We start from the raw sequence: 11,670 nt of genomic DNA, 5'->3' as shown, positions 1-11,670 counted from the left end.
TTCTGCTCATTCTTATCTGCTGCTCTGTTCTCGGATCACACCAACAATACTGAAATCCACCTTTCCCATCTAAACTTCTTTTCATCACTGAATATCACTTTATTCCATTCCGAAGTCCATGACATATGTTATTCAGCAAACTCCAATCTAGCCTGTTTATGTTTGGGTGTTAGAGCAGGTTTCTGCAGTCGTTTCTTGAACGCAACACGTCTGTCATGTGATAAAATTTTTCGTACGCGTCTGGCAGTTACTGGCAATCTAAATCAGCAACAAGATGAGAAGAATAACGGTTTGTGGTCCTTGCTTTACGCAGAAGTAGCCCAGATTATTTTCTACTTTGCCCATGTTTTGCGCTTTGCCCATGAGCCAATCTAATGAAATTATCAATTTCTGTACTCGAACAGTTTACCTCTTTGACAATTTTATGATTAGATAGCCTCGTTTCCGTGTACGGACTGATTTTTTCTTTGAAATCTTATGATAACTGCTTCCCCTTGGCACTGTCACAATCGTGGTTTATGTACACTACGCATTGTCAGTAATTGAGCCTGTTTTCTATCTGCAGTAAAGGCATATACGCACACACTAATATCGCACAGAGCCCACTTACCTTTATGCCGAGTTCCACCCTCTACCACCTGAATCGTTGATACCTTATTATGTATACTGTAGTACTGAATCAAATGTGATACAATTTGATTGCATTTATTGGTATACTGGATTTCATATATTGCATATACATTGTGCACAGCTGTGCCAACCGACATGTTAATTTTCCTGCAAGGAGGCCTATCGCTGCCTTTATAAAATACGTGTTTCAACATTTTTGAAAATTTAACTCCTATAGGGGTTAAATAGAGGGGTGAAAGTTGTTTTGAAAATATATCATTCTTAAAGAATTACTAAAGTATTTTTGAAACTACTTCTCGGGTAGATAAAAAGAAAAATGTATTAGGAATGAAAGTTTCTATCGAAATAACATCATAAGAACGTAAAAGGTATGATTAACAAAAATTGCTTCTATGGCCTTAATTAGGGTGAAAAATGTAGATTTTGCAGTTTGTGAACAACTTAAAAATTCGACTGAAGAAAAACAACAAAAATCTGTGTATATCGTACAGTCTACGCGAGCGAAGCAGAAGGGCGCTCTCGTCGAAGCATTATGTTGAGTCGCTTTGCCGTTTCTGGCTTAGCTTCCCGTTTCGCATATAGATAAAATTAATTAGTTCGCATACTAACGTTCAGCCACTAGAGACGTATAAATATGTTTTAAGTTTTAATATCTTCGCAGTTAGCTGATTTGTCTCTAGATGGTTCTGAAATTCTGAGCGAGCTAAGACGTTTATGGAATAACTTCAGTTACTTATATATCTTCATTCTGTTTTTTCTCTCTCTCCGTGTAACATTTAAACATCCTTCTGTGGCAGGAAATTATACATGTTTCTACTGCTCGTCTTACACATAGTTGTCAAGACTTTAGTAGAGGAAAATGAGATCCATATGACGGTATCCGACTTAAGTAACTAGGTAACTTGCGCACAATGGAGCGTAAGAACTGCGTGTAAAAACAATACATACCTAATACTCATTACTGAAGGTACTTGTTGCCATCAGCATTTAGATATTAAGAATCTGGAGCTGGGCAATACCGAATGAAGGACCGAATAAAAAGAGATGGATGACTGATTGTACAAAAAAAGGGGAAGTGGTTTTATTTTATACGTATGTGAGATTAGTCCGGTTATATGCTCTGCTCGGGAGTATTATCTATCGATAAAAATCTGAAAGTGTCACGAAACTCGTACAAAACATGAGCGTTTTCCTCGTAAGTGACCTCTATCGGTATTTCAAGCCGTTGATTACTTTATGAAGTATTACTCAAAGTGGACAACTTTTTTCTTTAAGTACAGTGGATGTTTTATAAGTACATTTTTTATTTTTCTAATCAGCTTCCTGATACAAATTTATGCAAGTAACGACCTTGCAATTTATTTTATTCGTGGTTTTCGATTCTGCTGCTTAATTTGAAATTTCTTTAATTCTTGTTATGTTTTTCAGTCATGCAATGAAATCAGTTCACCGAGACCTTCTGAAATAACTGTTTTTTAAAGTAATTTTATTGGTGAAATAACTGTAAGGATTTTTCCTCAAAGTACTTTGTATATCTGTATCATATGGTTGACTCCCTTTGCAACGTGGAATGGTGTTAAAAGAGTGTAAGTCGCTGTCTTTGCTCCTCTCGTAAACAAAAAAACGGTTCAAATGGCTCTGAGCACTATGGGACTCAACATCTTAGGTCATCAGTCCCCTAGAACTTAGAACTACTTAAACCTAACTAACCTAAGGACATCACACTCATCCATGCCCGAGGCAGGATTCGAACCTGCGACCGTAGCGGCCGCGCGGTTCCAGACTGTAGCGTCTAGAACCGCACGACCACACCGGCCGGCTCTCGTAAACAAATTACTGGTAGTGAATAATCTCGTAGCACAAATATTCGAAATGACTACCTCTACACTGATTACTCCACATACTATCACTATTCTGTCAGCGCTTGCACCCACTTCCTGTGTTCTTTTTGAATTCGAGATGTTACCGTTACGGTTTTAGACTGTCAAGGAAGTATTGAATAGGACTGGGGAGAAGAGAAGTTTGTGGCACAACTTGACTAGAAGAAGGGATCGATTGGTAGCACATGTTCTGAGGCATCAAGGGATCATTAATTTAATATTGGAGGGCAACGTGGAGGGTAAAAATCGTAGAGGAAGACCAAGAGATTAATACACTAAGCAGATTCAGAAGGATGTAGGTTGCAGTAGGTACTGGGAGATGAAGAGGCTTGCACAGGATAGAGTAACAGGGAGAGCTGCATCAAACCAGTCTCAGGACTGAAGACCACAACAACAACAACAACAACAACAACCGTTACGGTTTTAGACTGTGAAATAAATGTCAGCTTTGGGGTAGGACGGTAAAGTCAGCATAACATTCACGCAGCATAACATTCACGTACACTGGCAGTGCGTGTTCTCAAACCGCAGCATAGATTTATCTGACCTCCCAGGCTTCACAATAATTTGTTGCATTGCGGGCTTTCTCTTCTGTTCGGTTGTGAGCCATATCACTTTACATGCATCAACGGAATTAAGATTGGTCGTTCCTTATCATGTCGACTCTTCCAAGATATTGCGCGCGAAGGTTCAAATAACGAATATTGTCTTTTCGTAAAATCATACTGTAATGAATGTTACCTGCTCTGATAAAATACGGTACCTTTATTTTTTTTAACTTTAGGAATGGCGACTTTCTGTTCTGTTTACCCAATTTAAGAAGCCGTTGCTAATTTATTGTGCACATGTACACAGATGATTGTTGGTGTTCGCTCCGAACCAGAATCTGTTTCCAACCAAATGTGTATCGTAATTGTTACTCAGTTATTAGTTTTCCGACGACGTTCAGGGTTTGAACGGATTCTAAAATATATTAGGTGGGTGATGAAAAGTGATTAACAATACTGTGGTCTATGTTATCAAAAAATTGTAACTGATGATAACATGCATACCTTGCTTGACATTATGCTTGCTTTCTCTGTTACTGCAGTACGGTAATTTCTTCGCGTCGATTTTCAGTGCTTAATCAGAAATTTTATCTTCCTCCGATTAGTATCTGAGATTACTCTGTTACAGTTCAATATACAATACAAAACACAAACCAAGTCAGAGAAAGTAAAGCACACAAATGACTTAAAAAAATAATTTTGTGAACTGGAGGTTTGTTGTTGTAAAAATGCGACCTGTTTGTTAATCACGGTCTTCAGTATTCACATTTGATCAAGTGAAAGTTCTAGTCTTAATTGTATAGAGAGAAACTCTTAGTCTCCGAAAAAATAAAGACGCATGCTGTCGATCTGCGTATTACATTAAATACCTAGACGAACAAGTCACTTTTCGATAGTAGTATTTTTTTCCAGCAAAACATTTCATCTAGTATTTATAGAAGTGGAAATAAGAAAAACCGAATTTGTCATTTTTTAGAATTCGTCATTTCTCATAATTATCAGTGAATCCAGTTAGTTAACGGGCACACGATAATGTCTAAGCTTCGTTTGTTCCGTGTGGAACCTGCACATGTATCAATAAATCCAGATGTCCGCTGAAACGTAACGATGCGGTGCCACATCTAATTTACGAATTGTGAGAAGCCCTATGTTACGTACGATGCTGTGAATTTGTTTCAGATTCCCAATTTAATTATACGAGCTGTAAACTGTTCACTTATTATAATCGAAAGATTTTATTCAGATGAAACCCATTCTGTTAGAATACGGTAATGACTTAAATAGCTAAATCGTAAGTCTAAACTCCCAACTTTTATTGATAATACTCTAGTGATGAGATGTCTCTTACGGTCGAATTACACTGTAAAACAACTTTTTTATTTTTTATAAAAGTAATTTTATTTTACGCTATACTCGAGTATTTCAACGATATCTACAAAAGTTTGACCGTGGTCCTAGCCTTTAAAATATATTTGTCAAAGATCTTTGATAGTACAATAAGTGTCTTTGCGGAAGAGTTCACATTTTTTTGCCGTAACCACAGACAATGTCGTCTCTTCAAAAATATTAGCTATTTTCTAATTGAAAGATAAACTAATTTTTCGGATATTCTTAAGCGGGAATATTCCTTAAGGTCCAGTTTTCCCGCAAATCGTTACCTACTTTCACCCTTCCTAACAGAACACGGCAGCTCGGTAAGGTTCGCTGGACAGCCATAGCCGTAGACACGTGACCGCAACGCAAGCCTTGGGCGAGTCTACATTATAACTAGACCTACGACGCTTTCCTTCCTGCTTGTCTCTTCAACTCCAGCGGTCGTAGAGTGAAGACGTGTGAGAGAATCAGAGATTAGAGATGGCTGAAAATCAGGAGTATGAGATGGGAAATGGAGAGTATCAGCAGGACGGTGGTGAACAGAAATTCCAGTCTGACGAACAGCAGCAACAGCAACAAGTTAATGGTGAAGGAGAAGGAACAAATGAGGCTGGCGGAGGTGGTGGTGATGCGCCAGCAGACAGCGGTAGCGCGGAAGCACCAGGAAGAGACGATGACAGGTAATTCAATGACAATTAAATCTTTTTAACTTTTCTTCATAACTTTCAGGTGATTTTTTTTTTTTTTTTTTCTTGTCGCCGTAAGAAATTTTCGGGTTTGAACTTCGGTTTTATTGTTCCAACGGGAAGGGGTTGGGCAAATATTGAATTAAGAGGTCAGTGTGTAATGAAATTGAATTTGAGAGTAATTGCTATGTCGTTACTACTAAAAGTGGAACAGGACGGCCTCGCGTACTTCATTACCGTTGCTGAATAACTGTAATGGCGGTTGCGGATAAGGAGGCGCCATGTTGTAGCTGGCGCGCACATTTGGAAGTTTTGTTTTTTCACTCCTTAGGATGCTGAACTAGGAAATTGAGTTTGCGGGGATGTTTTCCTATCACGCATTTGTGAGCACGACTGAAATGGTTCTAAATAGCTGGTAATATGCATTCGGAGGGGGAGCGGCATGGGTGCTTTTGAGGATGCATGTGGGGTGGATATTGTGTAACTTTTCATCATGTTAAGTTTTATGTAAAACAAAATATAAATTTCAGCAACTGCAAAAATTCTTTAAGATACGAGTTCCAGCATGTTTTGCAATTGTAAAGTGGCGCACGTGTGTTAAGTTTGTTCATATTTCTCATAAAGGACTTGTGCAGTTACATTTCGTGCTTTCATTCCAAGATCCATGGTAGTTTAAATTTTAAGTGTGTGTATAGTTGAGGTCATTTGTAAGAAACTAATTGCTCTTGTATTGCTTGATTATTTTTCAGCTTTTTCGTGATGGTCAGTGTTTCACTATTTCGAGGTGAATTAAGTGTAAAACTCCAATTTTTTAGGTATCATGACGAGCTGTAAGAGTACCTGGTAAAAGTTCGCAATTTCTTGGCATGTTCCAAACGTGCTTCTCACGGTAATTTTTCTACTGTGAGCTTAGTAATGGATAATTGGATGCCTGGAGTCCTTTGTTGTTTGTACCCCTATGCTATATATCTGTCGGTTGCAGACTTCGCTATTCTGCATTAAGCACAGTTTTTCTGCTTAGGTCTTCAAATCTCTTTCGTGTGAAAAACATTTTCAGCTTGTTGAGATTGCAAATTGAACGCATTGCATTATCATGGGTCTTGGACTGTAAAGCCTGAAATATGTAAACATTGCACATCAATAAACATTCCACATTTTTACCTTTCAAAGTTTTGATGCTTATGTAGTGCAATTATACTGGAACTGGTAATTGAGTAAATTAGTGCTAACTATGTTGTGCTTATGGATTTATCAAACCAGATTTTACTTTTTTTCAGATTTAATTTTGATTCTAGCTTTTGAAAAACTAGTAACTTAATTGTTGGCTTCTCAAGAGAATTAAATCTTGCTCAAATGTTGTAATTAGTTTTACAGTTAGATCAGAAGACTGCTTACAGATTCCTGACTCTTGAGAAATTTGGATTCCCAGCAATGGAGTAGTTCGTTCACTATAGTCTTGCTCAGACAGGTTAGATATTAACGTGATGTATGAAGATTTCTGTGAACTAACCTGCCTTCCTTTCCTCCAGGTCACACACGCTCATAAGGCGAGACGCAAGTTTGCTGCCTGCAGCCTGCTGACCCATGGTATTTATTCCTGGGTTACTTTCTTGTGGTCACTAGTAAAGTGCAGATTTCCATACTGGTCAAACTTAACGCTGTTTGCTTTTGTTTGATTGGCCACATTAAAGTACATGACCATTCTCATCTTTTCTGTACTATTTGCAAGTTCACTTAATTGTTCATGTTAACCTGTTGCATTTGCGGCCATGCCACCCAAGCCTTCATTATAAGTTGTTACAGACATTTTATCAATATTTTCAGATGCCATACGAACTTAGTTACAGTTCAGTTCAGTTTGCTGCAGTTGAATGGGTGCACAGTAAAGTACAACTTAATGTTCATGGCGAAGATTTTCCTTTGAGAGTAAATGCCATGCATTACAATGCTTTTGTTTGATTATTCATAATACTGATTTTTTTCTCTTTCCAGGAAACTGTTTGTTGGTGGCCTCAGTTGGGAAACAACTGACAGTAAGTACATGACCAAACCAATATTGTGTGTAATTGCTTTGGATTTTCACTAAACCATCTTTTTGTTTACAGAGGAACTTAGGGAACACTTCCAAACATATGGTGAGATTGAGAGTATTAATGTAAAGACTGACCCAAGCACTGGTAGGTCAAGAGGGTTTGCCTTCATTGTTTTCTCACAGGCAGAATCAATTGACAAGGTATGAATGTAAACTGTGTACTATTCTGTTTCAGTGAATGATGATAACTGTCAGTTCTGCTACTGACTTACGTGATGTCACTTTGGCCTCTGATGTTTGTTTATTCTATGTTTTACGTATACAATTTTGTACACACCTGAAAAGTTGTTTCTCATTGCAGGTATTGAGTGCAGGGGACCACATAATAAATAATAAAAAAGTTGACCCAAAAAAAGCAAAGGCCAGGCATGGGAAGATTTTTGTTGGTGGCCTGGTTCCAGAGCTGTCAGATGATGACATAAAGAACTACTTTGCACAATATGGAACAGTAAGCTATTGTTTCCATGTTTAATATTTTACTGTATTTGTTTGCAGTATTCTAAACAATGTTTCCTTTCCAGATAGTAGAGGTAGAGATGCCATTTGACAAGACAAAGAACCAGCGAAAAGGTTTCTGCTTTATCACTTTTGAATCTGAACAAGTTGTACAAGAATTGTTAAAATCTCCTAAGCAGAGCATAAATGGAAAAGAGGTACGTATTCATTATTTCATGTAACTTAAAATGCATAATGTAGGACATTTCTATTCTGACACTAAGGCTGTTATAGGTTAGGTTGATTTTGGCTTTTTAAAGTGTGCACTACTCTTTAATGACACTTCAGAACTACTAGTAACAAAAGGACATAATGTCTCACCACATGTGCTCAAAACCTTGAATACTGAGGTGAGTTAGCTTTGTATATTTGCCACTCAATAGTTTGTGTTGAAAAGTATAGGGAATTGTTCTTTACTGTATACTTAAAGAATGTAATACACACTGGGAAATAGTGAATGCCTGAAGTCCACTTATTGTGGTTTGGCTGATTACTAAGATAGACAGGGTGGGAAAATTGCCCTTGAATAAATTTGTGCTAGACACCTGAGAAAATGTACTTCACTCTTGCAATTTTTTTAGGTGGATGTTAAAAAAGCAACACCAAAACCAGACGGCATGGGTGGAGTCCGTGGCGGCAGAGGCGGAAGAGGTGGCCGTGGAAGAGGCAGAGGAGGTAGGGGAGCTCAGGTTGGAGGTAAGGGGAACATGTGGTTTCTCAAATTTTTGCTGGAGTTGTGATGATATACCTTAGGACACCGATGAGTTCCATGATTTACTTACTTGCTGATGACTCCATTTTTCTTGTAGCTAGATGTTCCCCTTTACCTTGTTTTATACTTCTTTGAATTTGCCGTATTTGCTGATGACTTCAATTAAATCTATTTATTTCCCAGGTTATGGTAGTCAAGGCTGGGGTAACCAGGGAGGTTATGGAGGTTACGGTGGATATGACCAAGGAGGCTATGGAGGTAGGTACAAATAATGGTGTTCTAACCAGAACAGCCAGAGGTGTGACTGTATTTTACTTGAAACTCCTCTTTTGCAGGATATGGCGGGTATGATTATTATGGAAGTGGATACGGAAATTATGGTGGATATGGAGGATATGATTACACACCGTATTCTGGCTATGGAAACTATGGTAACTTTCTTACCAGAAATTTGTCTGCTTGTTATATATTGCTTGTTGCTCTTTTGGGAATTAAGTTCTGTTGGAGTTACTTTCAGACATTAAACATAGTATGGGTGCATGTTGTGGATTACGGCTGTGGCATAAATCTTGCAATAATTAATACATCTTGCTTTTGGGAAAGTCAGTCGGTAATGTTTCTTGTCTAGACATTTTTAAAGGTCTAATTCTTAGATGTCGTTAATGTGATTCTTTCCACTCCAGACTACGGAGGATATGGAAATAGTTATGATGGCGGATACAGTGGTGGAAGAGGTGGTGGACGTGGGAAAGGTATTCAGAATTGACAACTGATTTGATTTGAGTAAATCCTCCCTCGATCACACCTTGTGTAAAATGTTCATGCATTAATACTGTTTTAACAGTAGCTTGCGACGTAAAAGTTGATTGTGCAAGAAATTTGCTTTTTATGCTTGGTATTTGTAGATTGTATATGCAAGTAGTTGCAGGATCAGATTGCTGTTAAAATAGTTAGCTGTTAAAACTCCTCTGGGTAAACTGTACTATTCACATTAGGAACAGTTCTAAATACTCTTATTGGAAAGGGTTTGGTGTAAGTGCCTTTGGGATTTATGCTTCAAAATATATCAATGCTTAACAGCTGTAGGCCAGTAGATTACTGCTGGACATAAAATGGCATGTGAACTGTTTAGAAATCTGGATAGTGTTTCTTCAGTGTGGCGTTGTGTAAAGAGTGCTGTCAAATATTAAACTTGGATCCAATACAAATATATGGAAGATGATACGATGCTATTATGTTACTTAAGTTGTTGAACAAAAGATGACTGAATGCAAAATTCGGAACTTTCCAATCTAAGAAGCTGTATACATAGCTCAGATTGCAAATTTTGATTTTTTTAGTGTTGTAGACAGTTTTGATTTAATGACTGCACATAGTGGCTACATGTTATGGTGTTGAGCTCTTTTTATTAATATTTACTGTTTAATAAACTGAGGTTGGGTATGTATCAGTGAGTTTGGAATAACATGTTCAAGTCATCCTTGTTGGGATGCTTGGTTGTTTGGATTGTTGGTTTCTTCTATACATTTTCAACCCTTCACATTTCATTTTAAATTTTCACCTAATACTATTCTTGGAGTGTGGAATGTGGTGCACAATTGGCGAGAGTGAAAGCTGTTGTATCATTGACAGTATGAAACCCTGAATAAATTGTGAAGTGGTTAGGTAAGTTGCTTAGTAGTTGCACAAGCCTCATGTGCATGTCTTAAATGTCAAAGCATGTGCCTAAGTTGCTTGTAGATTTGAACTAACATGAGTGTGCTGCTGCTGGAGTTTTACCTTGACCCTGAAAAATTTTACCTACTTTTGGTGTAGTCTTCTGAAAGACTTGAGTAGGTACAATAGAATTTAAGTTTGTGGATTGGATCTAATTGTCAGGGTAGCAGCAGCTTCATGCTTATTTTATAATTTGGTTGCTGGGTAAGGGGGATGCAAAGTGAACTTACCAAATAAAAAAAATTGGTGTCAGCAAAAGCCTATTGTGGCTTCTGGCAACTCACCCCACTTCTGCTAGTAAAATTAGAATGCCTGTTATGCTTGCTTTCAGATGTAGGCTTAGTTTTCCTGTACAGTATGCTAGATATTTTAGTTTCTGATGGACACTTTAAGTGACCTGCACCACTTCAAGTTTACATTACTGCTTTATCTGAAATAAGTACTTTACATTTATCATTTTAGTATGATTTTAAGAGCAATAACTTGCAATTGAGTGTGCTATTCTAAATTTTGGGAATATTGTTTGTAGTGTAGATTTGATGTGCAGCTCAATTGCAGGGTTATATGGGAGGGTAAGTAACAGGTTTGGGGTTTGATTGTTGCAGGCAGTACAGGTGGTGGTTACAGTGGTGGGAAGCAGAGGGGTGGGAGCCGCCAGACACAGAGACACCAGCCCTATTAAATCGCTCGCTCACACTTGTGTCTTGTGTTTGTCTTGGTAAGTAAAAGTGCAGTAATGTTTAGTTTGGTAGTTTATTTTGCTCCCTCTTTACCTTGATTCGAAAAGATACTAGAATTTCATGTCAGCCTTTGATGTAGTGATATCTGCATTAGTAGTTTTATCATACCTAAGCATTTTCTGAATTATAACTTTTAAACCACTGCCTGTATTGTAATTCTCAGTACTAATAATTTCTTTTTGTTTTTTTTCAGCAGCAGATTAGTCCTGTATGTGGTCTCATCTTCATTTTACATCATTCCATGAGAAGCTCTGCAGCAGTGCAGTGAAAGCATGTGTGAAAGTGAATGGACTTGTGTGTATAAGTGCAGTTTTTAATAAAAGAACACCAGATGTGTTAATGTATTTAATTTGAACTTTGTACGAAACATTTCATAACAATAGCCCTTGTATTGTCAGTGTTGTCACCATTTAGAATTGGACAAATTTTAATTCATTATGTGGAAGATTTTTTATGTTACCTGTCATTTGATGGGTCTAATTCTTTTTGAGTATGGACAGCAACTGTCTGAATAAAGAAAATTTATGTACAAAAGCTGATCATTTTTTAGTTGCCAATCCTAAGCCCTATCCTTCCCTTCAATCTGAAATTAAAATATTAACTTAAAAAAAATTCTAAAGTGATGAAAGAAAATTGAAAATTGCTTAAAAGCTGTCTAAAAATTGGAGATTTTTAGTGAAGCATTTTGGGTATATTGCTGATGTAAAAGTATGAAATGAAACTTTACTATGAGGGTAATTGAAACAATGTTATAAAAGTATGGAATGAAACGCTACTTTGAGGGTAATTGAAGCACG

At 37.4% G+C, this 11,670-nt stretch overlaps 1 protein-coding gene across 7 annotated transcripts; it reads left to right on the top strand.

The window, feature by feature from the left end:
- The first annotated feature begins 4,844 nt into the window (after window positions 1-4,844).
- On the top strand, window positions 4,845-11,407 carry LOC126475274 (RNA-binding protein squid). Of its 7 annotated transcripts, none has more exons than XM_050103037.1 (11): window positions 4,845-5,112; window positions 7,111-7,151; window positions 7,224-7,351; window positions 7,512-7,658; window positions 7,732-7,863; window positions 8,287-8,401; window positions 8,601-8,675; window positions 8,753-8,848; window positions 9,101-9,169; window positions 10,739-10,851; window positions 11,070-11,407. In XM_050103037.1, exons 1-10 carry the CDS (start codon window positions 4,913-4,915, stop codon window positions 10,813-10,815), a joined length of 1,080 nt encoding a protein of 359 aa, XP_049958994.1. In that variant the 5' UTR covers window positions 4,845-4,912; the 3' UTR covers window positions 10,816-10,851; window positions 11,070-11,407. The 7 variants fall into 7 exon arrangements, with proteins under 7 accessions (XP_049958994.1, XP_049958986.1, XP_049959001.1 ...); XM_050103029.1 differs by having other exon boundaries at window positions 11,067-11,407; XM_050103044.1 differs by having other exon boundaries at window positions 4,846-5,112; window positions 8,287-8,380; window positions 11,067-11,407.
- Window positions 11,408-11,670: the final 263 nt, after the last annotated feature.

Source organism: Schistocerca serialis, chromosome 1 (genome assembly GCF_023864345.2).
Source record: "Schistocerca serialis cubense isolate TAMUIC-IGC-003099 chromosome 1, iqSchSeri2.2, whole genome shotgun sequence".
NCBI lineage: Eukaryota > Metazoa > Arthropoda > Insecta > Orthoptera > Acrididae > Schistocerca > Schistocerca serialis.
This window is presented reverse-complemented; position numbering and strand designations above follow the sequence as displayed.